The sequence below is a fragment of the Nycticebus coucang genome, chromosome 7 (genome assembly GCF_027406575.1).
Source record: "Nycticebus coucang isolate mNycCou1 chromosome 7, mNycCou1.pri, whole genome shotgun sequence".
Taxonomy (NCBI): Eukaryota; Metazoa; Chordata; class Mammalia; order Primates; family Lorisidae; genus Nycticebus; species Nycticebus coucang.
Genome location: NC_069786.1, coordinates 8,432,378 through 8,455,348, shown reverse-complemented (window position 1 = coordinate 8,455,348; position 22,971 = coordinate 8,432,378). Strand labels below are relative to the sequence as shown.

Here is a 22,971-nt window from a genome sequence, read left to right as displayed (position 1 = left end):
ATTTTAAACTGAAGAGAATATACTCTGATAGGTGTGCATTTATATTTTTCAAAGCCAATAAGATAACAGCATTAGGAAAAGTTCTAACTTATATATGCAAACATTTTGTATTTCGCATAGTAACCCTGCATCCTTAATTAATCTCCATTGTTGTTGCTGACTGGCTCAGCATAAGACTGCTTGAAATTAATGTTTCTTAATTATTTATCACTATTTAATAGAAAATTTGTGTACTGTTGAATTAATTAATTTAATGAGACAAGGTCTTGCTCTATCAACCAAGGCTCAGGCTGGAGTGCAGTGGCAGTGTCATAGCTCACTGTAGCCTCAGACTCCTGGGCTCAAAGGATCTTCTTGCCTCAGCCTCCCAAGTAGCAGGGACTACAGGCACCTGCCACCACACCTGCCTAGTTAAAAAAACACTTTTTGTAGAGACAGGGTCTCACTGTATTGCCCAGGCTGATCTCGAACTCCTGGTCTTAAGCCGTCAGCCTTCTTCAGCTTCCCAGATTGCTGGGATTATAGGAGTGAGCCGTCAGATCTGGCCTACTCATGTGACTTTTAAGTCTCGTTCTTTGATGATTGGCTGCACTGTTTTTTGGTCTTGTACATCATTTATAAGTGGTAAAAAAGAAAGCTACATAGTCGAACACTCCCCACTCCCTCCTGACTTTGACTTTCACTTAGTTGCCATTTCCAGAGAAAATATTTTTATTGTTACTTGGAGATATAATGAAGGGTTTTTGTTTGTTTTACTTGGTTGAAAGTGGTGATTTTTAAAGCTCAAACTAGATTAAAATTGAGTTTTTATAAAAGTGTATGAAATTGTTCAGATCTTAAGAACAGAATTAACAAGAATTTCAGAAGCATATAGTTTTAAAATCTAAACAATACTGTAGAGAAACGGCTGCAACCAACCAAGAAGGTCTTTCTGGCTGTGCCGTGTTATAGTCCATCAGTGAAGTCTGTGCTGTCATTTTTTTGCTGTGGCTAGATCTGGTTAGAAACTATTAGTCTTTTACTGATGACTGGTATTAGTTACCTAATTGAAGTGCTTGTCTATTTGTGCTATCTAAAAAAGGCTATAAATAATTAAATTCTGCCATTGTGAGGGATTATAGGGTGTTTAACACGAATTTTTAAAGGAACTGTCTTTCCATCTTGGGTAGTAATATGTTTTTATTCTGTAAAGTTAGTCTGAAGGAACCGTGCCTCTGTTAACAGTCAGAAAGTGTCCATCTCAGGTATATTTACCACTTTGCTGCTCTGGCGTTTCCCTGGCAACAAACTTTTGTCTGGGAGAAGGGAAAAGATTGGGGTTAGTATATTTTAGAGCAAGTTTTGAACACTATTTTTCTACAAACCTTGTTTTGTTTTCTACAGGTACAGTTGCTTTGTTAGTGATATGGACCCTTATTTAGAATTGGGTATAAATATTTTATTCCAGGCTTTCTGCCCAAGAGCACCGTTAATTTATTGTAGTCTATAGCTGTGCAGCCCATTATGTTAGCCCTAGCCACATATGAGTTTTTTAATGGGCTTGAATTAAAATTAAAAATTTAGTTATTTATGGGCGGCACCTGTGGCTCAAGGAGTAGGGCGCCGGTCCCATATGCCGCAGGTGGCGGGTTCAAACCCAGCCCCGGGCAAAAATCACACACAAAAAAAAAAAAAAAAAAAAAAAGGGCGGCGCCTGTGGCTCAGTCAGTAAGGCGCCGGCCCCATATACCGAGGGTGGCGGGTTCAAACCCGGCCCTGGCCAAACTGCAACCAAAAAATAGCCGGGCGTTGTGGCGGGCGCCTGTAGTCCCAGCTACTCGGGAGACTGAGGCAAGAGAATCGCTTAAGCCCAGGAGTTGGAGGTTGCTGTGAGCTGTGTGAGGCCACGGCACTCTACCAAGGGCCATAAAGTGAGACTCTGTCTCTACAAAAAAAAAAAAAAAAAAAAAATTTAGTTATTTCGTCACAGTAGTGACTTCACAGTAGTGAAGTTCCCAAATAGCCATGTGCAGTTAGTGGGAACTGTATTGGACAGCTTAGATAAAATATTTCCATCATTGCAGAAAATTCCATTGTATAATGCATGCACACACACGTACACACTGTCACACAAACCATAGTTTGCCTTGTTTTGTGGTTTTATGAAAACTTACTAACTCACTTGCAAGTTTACTTAGACCCTGTTTCCCTGAAAATAAGACATCCTCCGAAAATAAGACCTACTTACAGGAAAGATAAGACGTCCCCTGAAAATAAGACCTAGCGCATCTTTGGGAGCACACCTTAAAATAAGACACTGTCTTGTTTTCAGGGAAACAGGGTAGTGTATTTATTATGATACCACTTTGTCCCTTTTTTTTTTTTGAATCACAGTCTTATTGTATTGCCCAGGCTTGGCAGTAGCTATTCACAGGCACAATCATAATATGCTGAGCCTTGAAATCCTGGAGTCAAGTGATCCTCCCATCTCAGCCCCCAGAGTACCCAGGATTATAGATGCACACCACCTCACCTGGCTTCCTTTGAAAAGAGAAAAAAAAATTTTGTTATTTCTTCTTCACCATATTTCTATTGATTTCTTTTTTCTTGTTAGAACAGACAGGTAAGAAAGAAAAAGAACAGGCATATCAGGAAAATATACTTCATGCCATTTGTCATATGAAGGGCAAAAATATATTGTTTGTGTGGTCTGTTGTGTTTTAGGAAGCACGAGGCTACTATGAGCAGACTGGACTGGGTCCCTTGCCTGTCGTTCTGTTCAATGGGATGCCCTTCGAAAAGGAACAGCTAGATCCTGATGAGTTGGAAACCATCACCATGCACAAAGTCCTGGAGACCACAACCTTCTTCCAAAGAGCAGTGTACTTGGTGAGTAGCATTTCAGGGCTGATTTTGAAAGAGAACAGTGTGTTGTGATTTTGTAGCTTCTGTAGTAGGCAACACAATTCTTTAAGCATCACTGTTTTCTATCTGCAGCTAGTAATTTGTTTGCTGACTCCTAGCAAGTCTTGCCATAATGAAAATACTTATAAAATGTCTCAATATTGCAGGGCAGCGCCTGTGGCTCAGTGAGTAAGGCGCTGGCCCCATATACCGACGGTGGTGGGTTTGAGACTCTGTCTCAAAAAAAAAAAAAAAGAAAGAAAGAAAAGAAACCTTTATTCTATTTGTAAAGAATTTTCTCTCTGAAAGACTTTCATTTATATATGTAGTTGTTGAAATGTAATTAATACACCATAAAACTTGGCCTTTTAAAGTGTATGATTTAGTGGCTTTTACCATATACAAAGACTTACAGAACTACTACCTCTGATTTCGGAACATTATCATTACCCCTCGGAGAGCCCCCATATCCAGTAAAGGTTACTCCCTATTTTGCCCACTTTACCCTACCCCCAGCAACTGGCAACCATGAACCTACTTTCTGTCTCTATGAATTTGCCTGTTCTGGACATTTCATATAAATAGCCTTGAGGAGAGCAGGCTAACAACAGATTGATGTTATGCTGCCCAGAACCCCAGCCCTCTGAACGTGTGGTTGGTCTTTGTGGTGTGTGTGTCCAGCCCCATCCTAAGTCATCGCATCAGCCTAAACTGTCTGGTGGCCCCACATACATCATGTTGTAGTATAAATTATTAGGCGTGCTCTCAGGGACTCATCATGAATAACAAAGACACTGCTTTCACTGGACTTAGAGGTTACCTCCCAGGAACCAGGGGAAAGGCCAGACAAATTATTTATTACGTACTGTCTCTTTCCCTCTCTCTTCTCCTACTGTAAATATGCACCTATTTTTTTTTTAATTGTTTGCGATTCATTAAGGGTACAAAGGATAAGGTTACACTGATTGCATTTGTTAGATAAAGGCCCTCTTACACTTGGGTTGTATCCCACAGTCTCTTCCTTTATGTTTCTCAGACTGGATAATCTCAGTTGATGTGTCTTCAAGTTATGGATTCTTTCTTCTGTCAACTAATTTGACCCCTCTAGAGAACATTTCATTTCAGTATTATTACTCCAGATTATTTGTTTGGTTCTTTTCTCTAATTTCTTTCACTTTGTTGATGTTATTTGGTGAAATATAGGTCTCAAACCTTCCTTTACTTTGGATAGTTTCTTTTAGTTTTTTAAATATAAAAAATAGCTTAATTAACTTCTTTGTGTAGTAAATCCAGTGTTGAGGCTTTCTCAGGAACAGTGCATATTGGCTGCTGTTTTTCCAGAGTATGCATGATTCTTCTTTCTACATGTGCTATCATTTTTTTTTGTTAACTGGACATTTAAAATAATATGCGACATCTCTAAAAATTAATTTTTTCACCATACCAGACTTTGGGGGTCTTTTGTGCTGTTTGTTTGTTTTCGTCGCAGCTGTTTCCTGTGCAGTTGGCCATTTATATATCTTTGGAGCAATGTCTATTCAAGTCTTTTGCCCGTTTTTTTGAATTGGGTTTTTTGTTGTTGAGTTATATATAGTTTTTTATTTATTTTAGATATTAATTCCTTATCAGATATATGTTTTGCAAATATTTCTTCCCATTCTGTGAGTTGTCTTTTCACCTTCTTGATAATGTCCTGTGACGTACAAGTTTCCAATTTTGATGAATTCTAATGTATTTATTTTTTCTTTTGTTTTCTGTGCTTTTTGTGTCTTATCCAGGGAATTATTGCTGAATCAGTTGTCATAAGTTTTCTCCAATGTTTTCTTCAAAGAGCTTTATACTTTTAGCTGTTAGATTTATGTCTGTGATCCATTTTGAGTTAATTTTCATATATGGTATTAAGTAATGGTCCAACTTCATTCTTTTTGCATGTCACTATATGGTTTTCTGAGCAATATTTCTTTAAAAAATCAGAAATGAAATTTTAAAAGGAATGAACTTTAGGGCTGACTGTTAATGTGTTCATACAAGAAAAAGTCCTCCATCAAATTCTATTTACATACTTCTCTTATGTATAAGTATAGGTCTTAGTAGTTGTATAGGAATTTGTTCTTTGTGGAGGCTAGGCAGGAGAACATAAAAATTAAGTTCCATCTGAGTGAATTGGCTTGGTTTTTTCAAGTTAAGAAATCGAGGGTGATGGTAATTATTCTGTTTCTTTAAGTGATAAAGATATCACTCTAAGTGATAAAAAGATATAAAAGCAGATAAAATGCTTTCCAGCCTCCATTTTAAAATAAAAAAAATTTCTTCCTTAATAATATTAGATATAAAAATCTAGAAAACATTTTCCCCCAGGTTTATAGACGCCAAGGTATCAGTGGTTTATAAGAATAACTATTTTAAAATATTGTTCCCTCTGTGGACACAGTTTTCTTCTGCTTCTACTTGTATGGCCAGGAAGAAGTTGGGTTTGGACTAAATAAGAAAAGTTTTACTTTAAATATTATGACAAAAGTATTATGTGCTCATACACATATTTAGATAATACTAAATTTAGGAAATTATTAAAGTAAATAATGTACAAAGTGGAAGTTCTTTCCTTTCTCTCAATCCTTATTGAAGTATGTGTATCAACATGTGTATTGAAATGCATATACTTAAATGTGTATTGTTTTTATTTATTATTCTCACTGAATATATTTTGGCTTTAAATTTCTGAACACACAACTCTGTTTCCCAGCTTTGTTGTTTTGCTTTGTTTTGTTTTGAGACAGAGTCTTACTCTGTTGCTCAGGCTGCAGTGCAGTGGTATCAGCCTAGTTCACAGCAACCTCACACTCCTGGGTTCAGGAGATCCTGCTGCTCAACCTGCTGGGTAGCTGGGTCTATAGGCACCCACCACGACACCCAGATAATTTTTTTATTTTTGGTAGAGATGGGTCTTGCTCTTACCCAGGCTAATCTGAGCTCAAGGGATCCTCCTTGATCCTCCCAAAGGGCTAAGATTACAGGCGTGAACCCCTGTGCCTGGCCGCTATTTCCCTATTTTTAAACTGATGCATAATATTTTATTTTTGAATAGTATAATATAATCTATTTTATGATTCTTTAAAACACGATCATTTATCCTCTAATAATGGACATTGCTTCTAGATTTTTACTGTTATAAATAGCGCTGCGATTAATATTCTAATGTGTATATTTTTTGCCTACTAAGAATTAGAATTGTATCAAAGGGTAATATACATTTAAAAATTTTAACTGTATTCAGTGTAGAAAGATATGTTACGCAGATGGCCTGGATGAAGAGAAACTTTCACCCACTTACTCTTCTTCCCTGCCATTCATATTCTCTTCCTGGACATAGTTACTGTGTGCGTTTATTGTGTGTGTGTGTGTATAGAAGAATTGGATCAAAAGGTATGTGCTTTAAAATTTTGATAGATATTGCCAAGTTGCCTTCCCTGAGCTAGACAGTCTTCTAATTGGAATCAATTCAGATTTATAACAGTGAACAAAATTGTATCCATGGGCCCAACATACAGCCATCTAGTACTGTTGTAAGTCTTTTGAGTTATGCTGTTGGTTTGTATGCTCATTATTAAGTAGCCATAGTGTCTAACTATGTTTTTTTTTTTTTTGAGATAAGGTCTTGCTCTCTTGCCCAGGTTAGCATACAGTCGTGTGATCATAGATCACTGTAGCCTTAAACTCCTGGGCTCAGGTGATCCTGCTATCTCAGCCTCCCAAGTAGCTAGGACTACAGGTGCATGCCACCATGCCTAGCTGATTTTCTTTTAATATGTTCAGTATTTTGTAGGGATAGGATCTTGCTGTGTTGCTCAGGTTGGTCTCAAACTCCTGGCTTCAAGTGATCTTCCCTCCTCAGCTTCCCAAAGTGCTGGGATTGCAGGCATGTGCCACCACAACTGGCCTGAGTCGTATTCCTCTTTCTCTTGAAATTACTTTAAAAAATATACTTTTATATTAAATATTTTAAGTATGATAAATTTTCAGATTTCCCCAGTTACTGATACTTGGCTCTTAGATAACCTTCAAGAAACACAACCATAATACGAGGTATACCAAAGGGGGGATAAAATGATAGAAGAGTTTTTCTTCCCCAGGGTAACTCAGATTCTGGAGATATAGGCCACTTGGATGCCTGCAATTGAAAAATACTGGGAGTCATTTTCATTACCAAGTATATTAACTGCTTGAAAGAAGATCTTTGGCTTTTTCCTATAGAAAGAAGCTAACTAGGAGTGTATCTGAGAATGGATTTCTGCTTCTGTTAACTCTTAACTAATTTGTGGAACTTGCTTATTTCTGGGTAGACATAGTGTGGAGAGACCCAATGAACACAAATTTGCTTTTCTTAGTCATGTCGTATTAGCTGTGTAACTTTGAGTAAGTTATTTTAACCTTCCTGTGCCTCAGCTTCCTCATCTTTAAAACGAATGTCAATAACAGTGCCTCACATGATTGACAGAGTTAGAGATACTGTTTGTAAAGCAATCAGCCATGCATGGCAATGGCAGGGACCTATAACATGGTGACTTAACGTCTTTACCTGTTATCAACACGTAAGAAGCTATTATTGTTAATAATTTTTAAATTCCTAATGAATCATTATTGATCAGATTCACTCAATGCTGTCCCCTCCCCTTCTTTTCTTCCTATAGGGCGAACTGTCCCATGATCAAGATGTGGTAGAGTATATTATGAATCAGCCAAACGTTGTTCCACGAATCAATTCCAGGATTTTGACAGCTGAGCGAGAGTACCTGGATTTAACAGCAAGTAGTAAGGACCACTTCAGGAACGACTTTGTACTTTTTTGTTTTATGCTTCAGAATCTTTGCATTTATTAGATTGCGGTGTTCAGAAGATAACCTAAGATTATGACACAATTTTATGTTTAAACTTGTTGCACCTTGAGTTTATAATATGAGCTCCTAAATTCACAAGAGTTTACTCCTAAGGAAGCTTAAGTCTTCCTTTTTAAAACCTTATGAACGTTGAAAACTATGCCATTTAAGTGCTACCTAAACAGGCAGTAGATAATAAGAACAGACCTGGGTCATTGGTTTCCTTGCAGTCCGTCTTCCTTACAGCTGTCCTTTCTTTATCCTCCTTTTATACTCGATCAGCAGTAATGTCAGTATATCTCAGTTAATTTTATTCTAAGAACCTAAGAATGCTTTTTTTTTAAAAATTGCAGCTTTATCAAGTTATAATGTGTATACCATAAAATTCAACCTTTTTTTATTGTTGGAAAATTCAAACAATTTTAAAGTATATGATTCAATGGCTTTTAGTATATTCTTAAAGTTGTGCTGTCATCACCACTGTCTAATTTTAGAACATTAAAATCACCCCCAAAAGACCCCGTGTGTCCACTAGTAGTCAGTCACTCTCCCTTCTCCTATCTCTTGGCAACCACTAATCTACTCTCTGTTTTTATGGATTTGCCTACTGTACATATTCCACATAATTGGGAGCCTTTTGTGCCTGGGTTCTTTCATTTATCGTATTTTTAAGGTTCATCCACGTTGTAGAATATATCAATATTTTATACCTCTTTGAAGTTCATTGTCCGGATAGTACACACGTGTCTATTCCCCAGTTGTTGGACATTTGGCTGTTTACCACTAGAATGCCTTTTAAGAGCTAGAGCTAGATGTGTTCAGTCCAGGCACAATTTGTTCCTTGTGCCTTTCCACTGAGACCATTTCAGCAAATACCTGGAAATAAGGTGGACTTGTCATATTTGCCTTGAAATCTCACTGGAGAAAGAAGGATGTGTATAATAGTAGGGTCATGATTGAGTATGTGGACGTGTAGGTCTAGTAATGGTTGTTGCTTTATGGCACTGTCTCTAATCTTCCTGAAACTGAATTTTTTTTAGGCAGAGGAACATGTAAATATAGGCTTATATTTAAAAAGGAAACTACTCAGGAAGTGAGTTAAGTTGTTTCTTTACAGGTAGGTTTTAGCTTCTTATCAGAAGTTTCAGTAGAACAAGGCAAACAGTATTATGACTCTTTGTTCTAAGTTTGTATTGTTTCCACCATTTTCAATTAAACTTAAAGGGTCGTTCTTTGGAGTACACACAAATAAGGGGCACAGCAGCGGTTCTGTTCCTGGATTTCCCTTTCCACTGCAGCTTGTAGCAGTGACATGTGAGGTGCTGCTAGTCCACAGTGGCGAGATGCCGTCTGTCGGCTGAGCCCAGTGCAGGTGTCAGTGAGGAGGAGCTGGCACCCCCGACCTGCTGGGATCGCACTGTCACCCAGGCCTCTTTGGCCTTGGTTGTCCTGGGACCTTTCAGAAGGTCCCCTGATACTCACTTTTATAGCCATGGTGCTCTGTCTTCTTCCCCACATGATGTCATGGACTACGTCTGACTAATTTACTGTTGCTTTCCTTTCTGTAGAATATTGACGGGGGGTAGTCGACACTCAGTACACATTGTTGAATGAGATGCTAGACATGCCTTTGGCTGCACAGATGGATAGATGGGTAACACACTGGGCTTGGCAGTGATGAGAAGAGTGATGTTTATATTGGGGTGGGCTTACGCTGAAGACCGGGGAGATTGCTAGAGTTTGAGGATTTATGATACTTAGACCGGAGATCCTTTTGTAGCTATGAAGACATTAATGAGTAGTTTAGAGCAAGAGAATGACTTTATGAACCTGGAACTTTAGGAAGAGTAATCGAGGGGGAACTGGTTTATTAACCAGCATTGTCCTTAGGCACTAATTGGAGAAGATCCATATCTAAAAAGATTGAATATGATCTTTTGTTTCCATTAAAGTTCAAAAAAGTTATCAAGGTTAGACTTGAAAAATAAAAGTTAGAGTTTTCTTATACTTCTTCCTCTCTTTCACCTCATCCGCCCTGAATAGGCTAGGAAAAAGCTTACTCTGGAGCCGTGGTTCTCAACCTTCCTAATGCCTCAAGCCTTTAATACAGTTCCTCATGTTGTGGTGACCCCCAACCATAAAATTATTTTCATAATTTTAGTTGCTACTTCATAACTGTAATTTTGCTACTGTCATGCATCGTAATGTAAATATCTGATATGCAGGGGACCCCCTCCCCCCAGGGGTCACGACCCACAGGTTGAGAACCGCTGTTGTAGAGGATGGACTAGGGAAGGGAGAGAGAAGTTCAGGGAATCTCTTTAAGAGACTGTTCTACCATTGTGAAGGGACAGGAGTGGGGATAGGATGAATTTTAGAATTAAACTGACATGTCCACATGTGGTAGCTATGTGAGGGGATATATGTTAGTCATTAACTATATGTGTTTACTGTTTGATTAGTGGGGGGGGCAGCCACGTTCAATAAAAATGAGAATGTGCTTCACTCATGTGTTTTTATAAATCTTATATTATGGTCAAATTAAGTTATCAGTTGACTATTAACATTGGATTGAAGCATTTAAATGTACGCGCATTTGCATTTTTTCTCGTAGATAACTTCTTTGTGGATGATTATGCTAGATTCACTGTCTTGGATTCCCAAGGCAGGACTGCGGCAGTAGCCAACAGTATGAACTATCTGACCAAGAAAGGTAATGTACTTGAGCTTTTTCTTGGATTCAACTTTGTTTTTTTGAAAATTTGCAAATATAATTCATCTTAATGTCTGTCGGAGAAAGAGATTCCATAATTTTTTAATCATTTTTTATAATGTCTTAAGTCTATAAAATACCTGTTTTAAAATTTTATTCTCCATATAAAATTCTAGTGTTCTTTTTATATTAGGTATTAAAGTCAAAGTGGAAAAATATTTATGATGTAGATATGGATTCATGGATTGAAAGTTGGTTTGATTTGCCTCTTCATTGGAGATACAGGGTTAATTTTATTTTAGGGTTTATAAGGTAAACTTGGTTCTCGAAAGCCTTGTGTAATTTTTAAAGCTGATTTTTACATACAGTTATTTAGTTAGCCCGAGATTGTGTAAATTGATGCCCTTTCAATGGCAGAAAGCTTCTTTTTTCCTCTAGTTACACTTACTACCCATTCTAAAAAGCACTGGCTGTCATTTAAGGCAGCTAATTTTACCCTCATGGTGGTCTTCTCCCACAGAGGACTTCTGATTCCCCAGATGTACCTAAGTACAGGTAAGGACTCCTTTTGGGAGGAGGTTCCTCAAAGAAATTGTTCCTGAGGGCCGCAGCAGCACTGTAACACTGATAGGACTCAGCATTAGAAAGAAGCGCAGAGGATGTTAGTCATTATTTAACTTTTGACTCACAATGGACATTTCTTACAGAAATGACATTTTCTTTTTTTCTATTCTTTTCCCTTTATCTTTGTTCAGGAATGTCCTCCAAGGAAATCTATGGTAACCTAAAACTTCAGAATATTCTATTTCTTTTCTCAATCCTTTTATGTGATGTCAGAGACATTCGTAATTCAGAATTTATTTACACTTTATTGTGGTGTTTCTGGAACCTGAGGGTAACAAGTGTAGGCTACACTAATGTAGGTAAATTTTGTATAAATGTTTATGAAGAATTGTATTTCAAAAAGTTCCAAATTAATGTGATTAAAGTCTATAATTTGTTACCCACATGTTCAAAGGTTCTTTTTCATTTCATTGTGCTAACAGAAACATAGACTAGAATTAATCAGTGCATGTTTCTAGCGTGTAACTAATTTCCTTTGAAAGTTCCTCCGCTTTCATTTTGGTAGAGAAGTTTCACTGCTTTTGCTTTGTATCTTTATGAAACTCATCATTTTCTAATTTTATGCATGGTTTTCAGAAATTATTTGGTTTTATAATAGTGTTAGAGCACAGAATCTGGGTTTTTCTTTCAACTCAATTTGTTGTGTTTGTTTTTCTGTAGATGATTCTTTTATCAGGCCAGTAACTTTTTGGATTGTTGGGGATTTTGATAGACCTTCTGGACGGCAGTTATTGTATGATGCTATTAAACATCAGGCAAGTTTCTGACTTCATTCCATATTTTTGTTTGAGGCTGCACTTGTCCCCATGGGCGTCTCTGTGCTGATGTGATTGTTTAGTGGGGGTCAGGAGCCCCACTTCTCAGTGCTTGAGGGGAAGGAGCACTGTATCCTCAGAGAACTGCCAGCTTGTAAGAAAAAAGATCAAAGACTACAATCCCCTGACTTTATTTAGAGCATTAGACACTTCTAGAGAAGATAATGTTGTGATCTTCGCCGCAGGCCAGTTTTTATTGCGGGACCGTTCACGTTCTTGCTGCAGTGGTCATGCCCTGTGTGGTGTGGGAGGGCCTTGACACTGAGAGGTCCAGATGTGGGGGCGGTGGCACGCAGGAGCAGTCGCCTGCACGTGGCAGAGGTAGATCCAGGTGAAGACATGCACAGATGCAGAGAGACATGCTGCACGTGAACAGTAAGAATTGAGTGAATGGCAATGGCAAGTGATTGAGGAGAAACCCTGAGCTGTTTCAACGTGCGGCTTCATCCAAACTTCACAATCCTCCTTTTGTCCCCTTTTTTGCACGCTAAGCACAGGAAGGCTAACTGAAATAAGAAAACGTTCAAGTGATTTCAATTTTACTATTGTTCAAGTTAGTGGATGAGATGCCATTGTGAATTCAAAGTTAGATCAAGGCCGTTCTAGCGAAGGGTGGTAGGTCTACGTGAAAGGCGCTCTAAGCTACCAGATAAAGACTCAGATGGCAGTAGAGTCATTTAAAAGTTAAATTTAAAGTTCAATTTAAAATAAGGATTTTAATTGAAGTACAATATAGGTTTATAAGAAGTGCACAAGTCATAGGATATACAGTGACACAAAGTGAGCGCACCCGTGTAACCACCATCTAGGTCAGAAAATAGAGATTTATCAAATTCCAGAAAGTCCTCCTCTACTGTGCCCAGTCACTAACCCCCTCTCTCTTCTCTCTTCTAACATCAAGGAATGGGTTTGCCATCATTTGCATTTTTTTTTTCTGTGAAATATATCCATGATGTTACAATTAATGGTATTTAGTTACTTTTCATTGTATAGTATTACATCATACGATTGTACTGCAAAGTCTTTTTAATCTATTTGAAGGATAATTGGGTTGTTTCAAGTTGGGGCTATTATGAAGAATGTTGCTGTGACTATTCTTATACGTCTCTTTTGATACACATAGCATGTAAATTTCTACTGCTTATGTTCTTGATATAAACCCTTTCTTTGCTTTATGGGTCCAGACGTATTCTTCCACATGGATGCTTATCTGTTCACCCAGGAAGAGATTTGTTTTTACCAGGAATCTGGCAAGGCCATGTGAATGAAGAGGGGTTTGACCAGCAGTAAAGAGTGGTTGGAACTTAAGGAAGTGCAGATGGAATGTAGTTGGGGTTAGCATGCCAATGTGACGCATGATGTGTGTTAGGAGAATCTGAAGGATTCTGAGGAAAGATAGGGTTCTGGTGGTCTGTATCGTATGCTATAGTTACAGGGGTAATAAGAAATGAATTAGGAAAGGTAGGCTGGGGGCCAGTTCATGCAGAGGTCTGAATGCTTGACGATAGCGTTTGAATTCTATGTGAGTGCAGATAACTACTAATGACTTTTCAGAAAGATTATTTGCTACTTATGGAACATGAGAAATGTTAATGCTGCTGTTTAAATTCAAGGCGTCTACCATCTAACTCTTATTTTCCATTTTGTAAATAGAAATCCAGTAACAATGTTAGAATAAGCATTATCAATAATCCTAGTGAAGAGATACGCTATGAAAACACTCAGATCTCCAGAGCCATCTGGGCAGCTCTCCAAACGCAGACCTCCAACTATGCTAAAAATTTCATCACCAAAATGGCCAAGGAGGAGGCTGCAGAGGCCCTGGCTGCGGGAGCCGACATTGCGGAGTTCTCAGTCGGGGTAAGACTCTGCGCGGTTCATGGGCTGCCTTGTTACGTCATGGCCACACAGGGTCAGTTCCTTGTGCCAGCATGTCCTGCTCATAATCAGGATTAGTTGTTTTAGTTTCGAGTCTCATGGGAATTTTTTTATTTTGATTTGGAAGAATCTTTCCAAGAAATAATTCTCTCACGTTCCCTAAACTTAACCTGAGTTTCAAGGTGTACACAGATAATGTGTATTTTAAGTACAAAGCCATTTGTTCCATATAGTTTTTTAAAGACAGACAATATTTGATATGTTTATAGAGCAAAAAGTCAAATTTGAGCCACTTATGGATTAGAAGCTTGTGTTCTTGATGTATTTCCAAAATAAGCCTGTGTTTATTCATTTATATAATGGTACTTGTTTTTTGACAGAGTTTCATAGTTTTAAAATTTCTTGTAAATGATGAGGACACAGTATCCGAAGTTTCAGTTAGCAAAAAACGTCACTGGACATTAGGAAGACTTAAAAATGCAGAATGAGAGTATCATAAAGAAAAGTTTGCCAGTTTTACAAATAACTTGAAAAAAACAGAGAAAAGAAATAACAGTAATTTTATAACTGGAGAAGGGGGAGCTAGAAGGAGAATAAAGACTTAAAATACCATGATGTTAATTATGAAAATTAGTTACACCTTCCACTGAAAGAGCATCTTACGGCTTAGTCACTGTGATTATTCACTTAAGCGGTTTGCTTCATAACAGTCACTTTTTCTTGATAATGGTTACTTTCCTAGGGCATGGATTTCAGTCTTTTTAAAGAGGTCTTTGAGTCTTCCAAAATGGATTTCATTTTGTCTCATGCCGTGTACTGCAGGGATGTTCTGAAGCTGAAGAAGGGTCAGAGGGCCGTGATCAGCAATGGAAGGGTGAGGATTTGTGCACTTGATTTCACTTTAGGTCTTTGCAGCATTCTTTTCTGAAGCTAGTAAACTCTTCACCTAGATTAGGGCTTACAAAGTGCTCGTGATGTTTCTGACACTTTATTTCCAGGGAAGTATGCTTTTTGACGTGAATGTTCCTGTGTGGAGCCCTCCTGCTGTCTGGTTGTGGGGGTGTTCAGAGTGTGGTGGCTCTCAAGTAGGCTGGGTTATTTTTATTCAGTAGGAATCAATGAAAACTACCTTGCTACTTGACTTTACTTCAGCGTCTGCTTACTGTAAAAATAAGGTGAAGTATACAAGTACATGCTCTATGTCCCTGAGAACTTAATAAGTAAACAAATAACTGTGAGTTGTTTGGGGCTCGCGTTTTATTTGTGCACTAACTGTATTTACAGCAGCGTCCCTGTGCCTGGTGAGCACGGTGACTGTAAAGCGGCTGCTGACTGCTGACACTCTGAACAAAGGTGCAGCTCTGACTGCCTGTGCTTCTCTTCTCCACAGATCATCGGTCCCTTGGAGGACAGTGAGCTCTTTAATCAAGATGATTTCCACCTCCTAGAAAACATCATCTTAAAAACTTCAGGACAGAAAATAAAATCACATATTCAGCAGCTTCGGGTAGAAGAAGATGTGTGAGTTTTGCCATAGGAGAAATTAATTAGCTCACACAGCAGGGATTATAGTAATTGGTCGAAGTTAGGATTATATGTGGTCAAAGGTGTTTTATTTCCAACTTTAAAATATAATATGCTCTTTTCATTTATTTATATTTCTGTTGAAACAAGCTAAGTTAGTTTATAGGCTGATATTTAAAGAACAGAATTAATTTTCTCTGTTTTTTTTCTTATAAATTTTTGATTTCTGGAAAATTTCAAACATCTGCAGAAGCAGAGAAGCTAGCTTATTTGTTACCTGGTTATCATTGACTTTTATTTTATTCAGGAAAGGAAAGGCAGATTAAATATCTTTTACTTATCAGCACAGAATACTGAGTTGTTTCTCTTGTATCCTCGAGGATGAGTTGGTCATATTGGTTTTTAATTTTAATTTTTTCAGTGTTATGAGTTAGTTCATGTTAGTGCGTTTCATCTCTAAACGGAAGACAATGCATTATTTGAATGGACCACGTACCTGTTGTTTAACTGGAGCCCTTTGTCATATTTACTTAGTTTCTGCCTTAAATAGCAAATGAATGTATAGTTGGAGGATGTATGTCCGTGTTTAATTTTTTTTTTTCCGTGTTTAATTTTTTAAGAGCTGCTATACCTTTTTCCACAATGGATGTACCATTTTATATTCCCACCATCAGTGCCAAGCGTTCTGATTTTTCTACATCCTTGCCACACTTGTTATTTTCTGTTTTTTGTTTGTTTGCTTGCTTTAAGTAAATAGCCATCCTCATCCATTTGAAGTGGTTTATCTTTGTGGTTTGATTTGCATTTCTTTAATGATTAGCATTGGTGAGCATCTTTTTATGTGCAGATTGGCCATTTATATGTCTTGGGAAAAGGTCCTTTGTCCATTTTAAATCGGGTTGCTTGGTGTTTTTTGTTGTTGAGTTATAGGAATCTTTAATATATTCTGTATATCAATTCTCTATCAAATATATGGTTTACACTTCTACCATTGCATGGAGAAGTGTACTTTGATGTATATTTGGAGGATATAAAATTTTAAAGTTCTGTGTTTTTTCCCGTCTTTTTTTTTTTTTTTTTTTTTTGAGACACAGTTTCACTCTGTTGCCCTTGGTAGAGTACTGTGACGTCACAGCTCACAGCAACCTCAAACTCTTGGGCTTAAGCTATTCTCTTGCCTCAGCCTCCCGAGTAGCTGGGACTACAGGCACCCACCACAATGCCTGGCTATTTTTTGGTTGCAGTTGTCATTGTTGTTTCAGCTGGCCTGGGCTGGGCTCGAACCCACCAGCCTCCATGTATGTGGTTGGTGCCCTACTCACTGAGCTGTGGGTGCCAAGCCTCCCTTAGTTTTTTTTTTTTTATATGCAGAGTTCAAAATGTGTATTTTAGTGAAGTGTTGACTTAATAGCTGTCAAAGTTGTCCCTTCACTAAGTCTCGTGCAGCATGGGAAGAAATACATTTTTTCTTTTTGGCAGTTTTTGGTGGGGGCCGGGTTTGAACCTGCCACCCCTGATATGTGGGGCTGGCGTCCTACTCCTTTGAGCCATAGGTGCCACCCCATTTTTTCTTTTCTTTTCTCTTGTCCTTTTCTTTTTCTTTCCCTTTTCCTGATAAGTTTAACAAGCACAATATCTACAAAAGTCATGCAAAATAGGTGCTGTTTCCATTTCACATGTGGAAAATGAGTAACTTCTCCATGGTTATATGACTAATTACTTACAGAATCTATCAGTGTTCTCTCCCGTACCTGCCCCACAGAGTTCTTGCCTTCTTCAAACCATTGTGTTAGCCTTCAGTATTTGGGCTGGTATGTTTGTCAATAATTAAAAAACCTATGGATGAAGAGATGCTAAGATTTCACTAACCCCATCTTCTAGGGCAAGCGACTTGGTCATGAAGGTGGATGCTCTCCTGTCAGCTCAACCAAAAGGAGATGCAAGAATTGAGTACCAGTTTTTTGAAGACAGACACAGGTATAAAATTAATGTTGACTTTGTTCATATTCTTTAACATTAAAGTCTTTGCCTTTTACCATAGCTGCTTTATTTTTCCACATAATGTTTGTATATAAGTTCTTATAGGATCGGAACACATGTTTGATATACATTTTTCATATATATATTTGTGTTCATATATAAAATTCATACATTGGAACAGCGCCTGTGGCTCAGTGGGTAAGGTGCCGGCCCCATATACTGCGGGTGCCAGGTTCAAACTCGGCCCCGACCAAACTGCAACAAAAAAATAGCCGGGCGTTGTGGCGGGCACCTGTAGTCCCAGCTACTCGGTGAGGCTGAGGCAGGAGAATCATCTAAGCCCAAGAGTTGGAGGTTGCTGTGAGCTGTGTGACGCCACGGCACTCTACGCAGGGCAATAAAGTGAGAGTCTGTCTACAAAAAATAAAGAAGGGGGGGAGGGAGGGAGGGAGGAAGGAAGACTATTACAGTGAACACCCAATGTCTCTCACGTACACCAATTGCTGTGGTGCCACATGTGCTTTACCTCTGTCATCCGTGTGTATGTGGACGGTTTATAATGTTTATTTATATGTTTGCATACACACATGCATCCGCGTTTTTCTGTACCATGTGAAGGTATGTTGAAAACATCATGATGTAACAAGATGTGAGCCTAAAGGCTTTCACATGTTCCTGCTGAGTATTAGGACTTTCTCTACAGTCCTGTTAGCATCCCTCAGACATTTAATCTTGGTACACGTATGGTAATATTAACACACAGTCCCTGTGCGTATTTCTCAGTGTCTCGGTAATAACCTTTTATAGCTTCTTCACACGTTGTGGTCACTTGTGTGTGTTTAGTCTCCTTTAATCTTGAAGAATTCCCTGCCCCTTTCTGGGCGGGGGGTGGACAAGGTTGTTTTCTGTGTTTTATGGCATCGACACTTTTCAAGAGTCCAGGCCAGTTGTCTTGTGGAATGCCCCACAGTCTGGGTTGTTTTCTCATGATTAAACTTAGATTACATCATTTTTAGGAGAACCCTGCCTTACTTGGCAAGTATACACAGAGTATTTGTGCCTCAGAATTCCCAAGGATAAGTGAAGTACGGATGCCTGCACTTTATTCCTCTGTGATTCTGACCTGGTATGGGTTGGAATTTGTTTTAGTGGACCTGTGTTTTCTTATAGCCAGTCCTTATAGGGATCAGATTCGTGTGGCCAGATTGTTGGAGGATTATATAGGACTGCACACTCTCTGTCTCCTTATTTCTTATGTTGCCAGTTGTGGGGAGACTCCTGTGGCTCCTGGATAATCCTTATTGAATTTTGCCATCAGCATCCAAATTGCACCCATCTTCTCAACACTCTGTGTACTTTCAGTAAATAACTCATTATCTAGTTATTAGTGCAGGAAATATTTCCCAACTGAGCTACCATCTTGTTTGCCTTTCAGGGCCAGTGTAGTGAGTACTGAACAAAGACCTCTTCCCCTTTTAGAACATCCTTTTCTCCATGGATCTCCACGAATTTTATATCATTAAAATGCACTGATTACAAATTCAATTATAATGTAAATTATATTTAGGGACATTCTTATTAGGATTGTGTTACTTAAATAAGTGATTGTTGGGCAGCGCTTATGGCTCACTGGGTAGGGCGCTGGCCCCATATACCAAGGATGGTGGGTTCAAACCCGGCCCCGGCCAAATTGCAACAAAAAAGTAGCCGGGCATTGTGGTGGGCGCCTGTAGTCCCAGCTACTTGGGAGGCTGAGGCAAGAGAATCGCCTAAGCCCAACAGGTGGAGGTTGCTGGGAGCTGTGTGACACCAGGGCACTCTACTGAGCAATAAAGTAAGACTCTGTTTCTACCCAAAAAAAAAAAAAAAGTGTTATATGTAAATCAAGTTTTTCATTTATGCTAGAAATAAAAAGTCTGAACTGTCACTTGTGTATGCACTTACCCACAAAGTGTGGTCCATGGACCAACAGCAGGGCACTGTCTGAGTGGGAGTTTATTAGAAGTACAGGCTTTGTGCCCACAGTAGACCTGCTGAATCAGTAGACCTTCCTATGGCTTAGGAAGCTCCCAGGTGATTCCTGTGTACGTGAACTTTGGTGAAGGACGGTGCTTTGACATTTGATCTGCTTACCTTGAGCAAATGTGTGTGATGTCCAAATCTTGTACCTGTGTCTGTCACTTTTGGCTTTATTCTGGTCTTTTCTCTAACCAGTACAGCAAGTATATTTCAATGTGGTACTGTTGGTTGATATTGTTCCTGTTTCCACCCAGTATTCCTCTTTTGGTTTTTGTCTTGCCGCCTTTTTGTTGTATAGACCTGGTAGTGAGTAAGGACCTCACAGAGTCAGTTTCTGGGTGTGCCTGTTGGCATCCCCTAGAGCACTGCGCTGGCTCTGAACATGAACCTGTGCCCACACCTGGCCTGGGCAGGCCTGGTTCCGTATCGTTTTGTGTTGCTTTTGTATCTATCCAATTGGATAAATATTCGTGGTAAGATACAAGAGTAGCCATTAGTAATGAAACTACATTAAAACATTATTCAGAGCAAAGAAAGCATTGATTTAAGCAATTATTTTTGGAAAATTGATTACAGTTTTTCTTCCTTTTTTTTTTTTGGGATAGAGTCTCATTATGTTGCCCTTGGTAGAGTGCCGTGGCGTCACAGCTCACAGCAACCTCAAACTGTGGGGTGTAAGCGATTCTCTTGTCTCAGCCTCCCAAGTATCTGGGACTACAGGTGCCCGCCACAATGCCCGGCTATGTTTTTGTTACTGTTGTCGTTGTTTAGCTGGCCCTGGCGGGGTTCGAACCCACCACCCCTACCTACTGCGTGTGGCTGGCGCCCTAACCTCTGAGCGACGGGTGCTGAGCCTGGGTATAGTTTTAAATCCTTTCAAGTTTTTAAAGTACATCAGAGGTTCCTGTTCCACTTAGTCCCCTGAGTCAGTGTGCCTTCACGGGGAAGCCATGCAACAGGAAGCTGTGTTGGATAGCTGAGTGTTCTTCCCAGAAACCCAGAGACAAACTGAAGCCTATTCAGTTCTCACTGTTTACTTATTAGGAACTGACAAAATATATATAATTTAATGCTAACAAGTGTGTGGTGAAATTAATTTTTGCACCTTATAAATTGGTTTCATTGTTCAGGAAATATGGTTGATAGTATGTATTAGCCAAAAAAATATTTGTATCATGTGACTCTATAATCTCACTTCTTTGACTCTAAAGAAATTTCCAAATATGGGAGAAAGTTGGAAGTACAACTTGTTTAAAGATCAAAAGCATCTTAATGTCTAGCAATAGCTTACGTAAACTATGGCAGATTCACTAAGTAAATAAACTATCATTTCTTATTCAGGATGATTGATTGTTACTGTAATAATATGTGCAAATCTTGATGCTAAAGTGGTGGGGGAAGGAAGGAAATTGTTTTAAAATTACTAACATTCTGTAGTTATTAAAGCTAATTTTTATACAGGTACCTAAAAAGGAATATATAGAGATGCAGCTAAGTGATTGGGCTGAGATAGTGAGGTTTGTTTTTGTTTTTGAGACAGAGTCTTACATTGTCACCTTAGTAGAATGCCAAGGCGTCATAGCTCACAGCATCCTTAAACTCTTGGGCTTGAGCAATTCTCTTGCCTCAGCCTCCCAAGTAGCTGAGACTACAAGTGCCCACCACAGTGCCCAGCTATTTTTAGAGATGGGGGGTCTCACTCTGGCTCGGCTGGTCTCTAATTCCGGAGCTTAGGCAATCCACTCGCATCAGTGTCCCAGAGTGCTACGATTAGAGGTGTGAGCCACCGAGCTCAGCCTTGGGATAGTGAGATTTTTACAGTTTATTTTTCCTTTTCCTCTTTTTTGTGGGTTTTCTGGAATGTTCTTAAGTTTCTTTTATTATTTTTTAAAATTGATTTATTCCTTCTCTGCTCATATTCTTCTTGCCACAAGATAAAAATTGGTATAATATAATAACTATCAGAAACTAACATGAGTAGCTTTTAGCAGTTTTTGGTCAAACACAATTTCAAGCTGGTTTTCCCCACTTTCTACAAGTCTTTGCATCCATTTCTAGTGAGCCTGAGTTATTAGGGTTTTGCAGTCTTTGGTATAGGTATAATCACATAGTTAGCCACCATTGTAGCCTGGTTTTTCTGTATCTCAAGTTTTTTTTGAAATCTAAGAAAGCTGATAGGTTATATTGGACAAAAAAGCTACAACTTTACTTTGCCTCCTGTTTCTTCCATGGTAATGCTTTGTCCCTTTCATCTCTGTAGTGCGGTTAAACTGAGGCCGAAGGAAGGGGAGACGTACTTCGATGTGGTGGCTGTCGTCGACCCTGTCACCAGAGAAGCACAGAGGCTCGCCCCATTACTCTTGGTAGGACAGCTGCCGAGGCAGCTCACAGCACCTTCATCTGAAGGAGTCACATCTTTGCGATGCACTTAGAGCTTCACTTCCCCGTGGTCATCATCCAGGGCAGTGGACAGTACTGGAGGCCATCCTGGGCAGGGTAGCCTTCATAAGGATTGATAATGGCTCAAATTACGGCATCTTAACTGTAGGAAGTTGGTGCCAGTTCGGTTGGTTCCCTTGATGTAATGTAAAAAATGATCAGCATCCTCATTTAGAGCAAAATATCTTTTTTTCTTAGAGACAGAGTCTTGCTTTTTTACCCAAACTGGAGTGCAGTGGCACAGTCGTATCCTCAGCCTCTTAAGAGTGCTAGGATTACAGGCAAGAGCAACCAACATAACCCCGCCAGGAGCAAAACATTTTTGAGTTAAGTTGATCTATGCTATATTTTAATTTATAACGGCAAAGGGTAAAAGCATTCTTTTTCATTTGCCTTTTTTATAACTACCACGGATCTTTGTCATGGCATGTCTTTAAAATAGGTATAATTTGTTGAGAATTTTAAAGATATTTAAAATCTCTGAGAACACAGTTGCCCTAATGTTCCTTTTAGTTGTGTTTCTTTCAAGTAACATTTTTATTGCGATATAATCCCCTAAACTTTTTTGTGGGTATTTGTATGTATGTTTTTCATCCTTTGATGTGAGCTGTTTTTATAATGAGTCCTTCCAGTTTCCTTTTGTAAACACATACCCATTATTTCTCTGCTTCTCAGAGTGTTTATTACTTAGGTCAATTAATAAATTTCTGTATAATAAACTTAAATATTTTCTCATATGATTTGCTCTTTTAGGTTTTGACTCAGCTGATAAACATGAATCTGAGAGTATTTATGAACTGCCAGTCTAAACTTTCCGATATGCCTTTAAAAAGGTAAAATAAAGTTTTTAAGAAAACAACTGAAAAAATGGTACCAAATTTGAAAGCTGGTCTGAATGGTATAGGATCAAACAGGTTTATAAGTGAACATCATTTTTGAAAAGGTCATTTACTAAATGTTCAGTTTTGCTAAATATTTGCTTTGATCTGAAATTCTAAGAAGATAGTATGGGAAGCATTTACGTGGTGTTACCCAGGGTATTTGCATTTGAGCTTTTCATCTTAGAAGAGTAGTCATTTCAAGTTGGAATATGTATGTCAGAGGAAGCTTACTTATATTTGTCAAGAGCTTTGGAGTGGTCATTTATGGAAAAAATAATGCAAAAGGTAGTAAGTAGCGTAGCACATGCTGTGACTGGGAAATCCTCCGCCTGTAAATGTGC

The 22,971-nt window shown here is 38.7% G+C and overlaps 1 protein-coding gene across 2 annotated transcripts in view; it reads left to right on the top strand.

Moving 5' to 3' along the window:
* Positions 1–22,971, top strand: part of UGGT1 (UDP-glucose glycoprotein glucosyltransferase 1) — a 122,213-nt gene that overhangs the window by 63,982 nt on the left and 35,260 nt on the right. The window contains exons 18-28 of one of the 2 annotated variants that reach the window (XM_053596792.1): positions 2,704–2,868; positions 7,572–7,692; positions 10,372–10,470; positions 11,226–11,249; positions 11,755–11,849; positions 13,563–13,769; positions 14,530–14,661; positions 15,178–15,308; positions 17,193–17,288; positions 21,571–21,673; positions 22,503–22,582. In XM_053596792.1, the coding sequence (XP_053452767.1) occupies positions 2,704–2,868; positions 7,572–7,692; positions 10,372–10,470; positions 11,226–11,249; positions 11,755–11,849; positions 13,563–13,769; positions 14,530–14,661; positions 15,178–15,308; positions 17,193–17,288; positions 21,571–21,673; positions 22,503–22,582 (1,253 nt within the window). The remainder of the gene's footprint in view (positions 1–2,703; positions 2,869–7,571; positions 7,693–10,371; positions 10,471–11,225; positions 11,250–11,754; positions 11,850–13,562; positions 13,770–14,529; positions 14,662–15,177; positions 15,309–17,192; positions 17,289–21,570; positions 21,674–22,502; positions 22,583–22,971) is intronic. The other variant, XM_053596793.1, reaches the window with a different exon arrangement.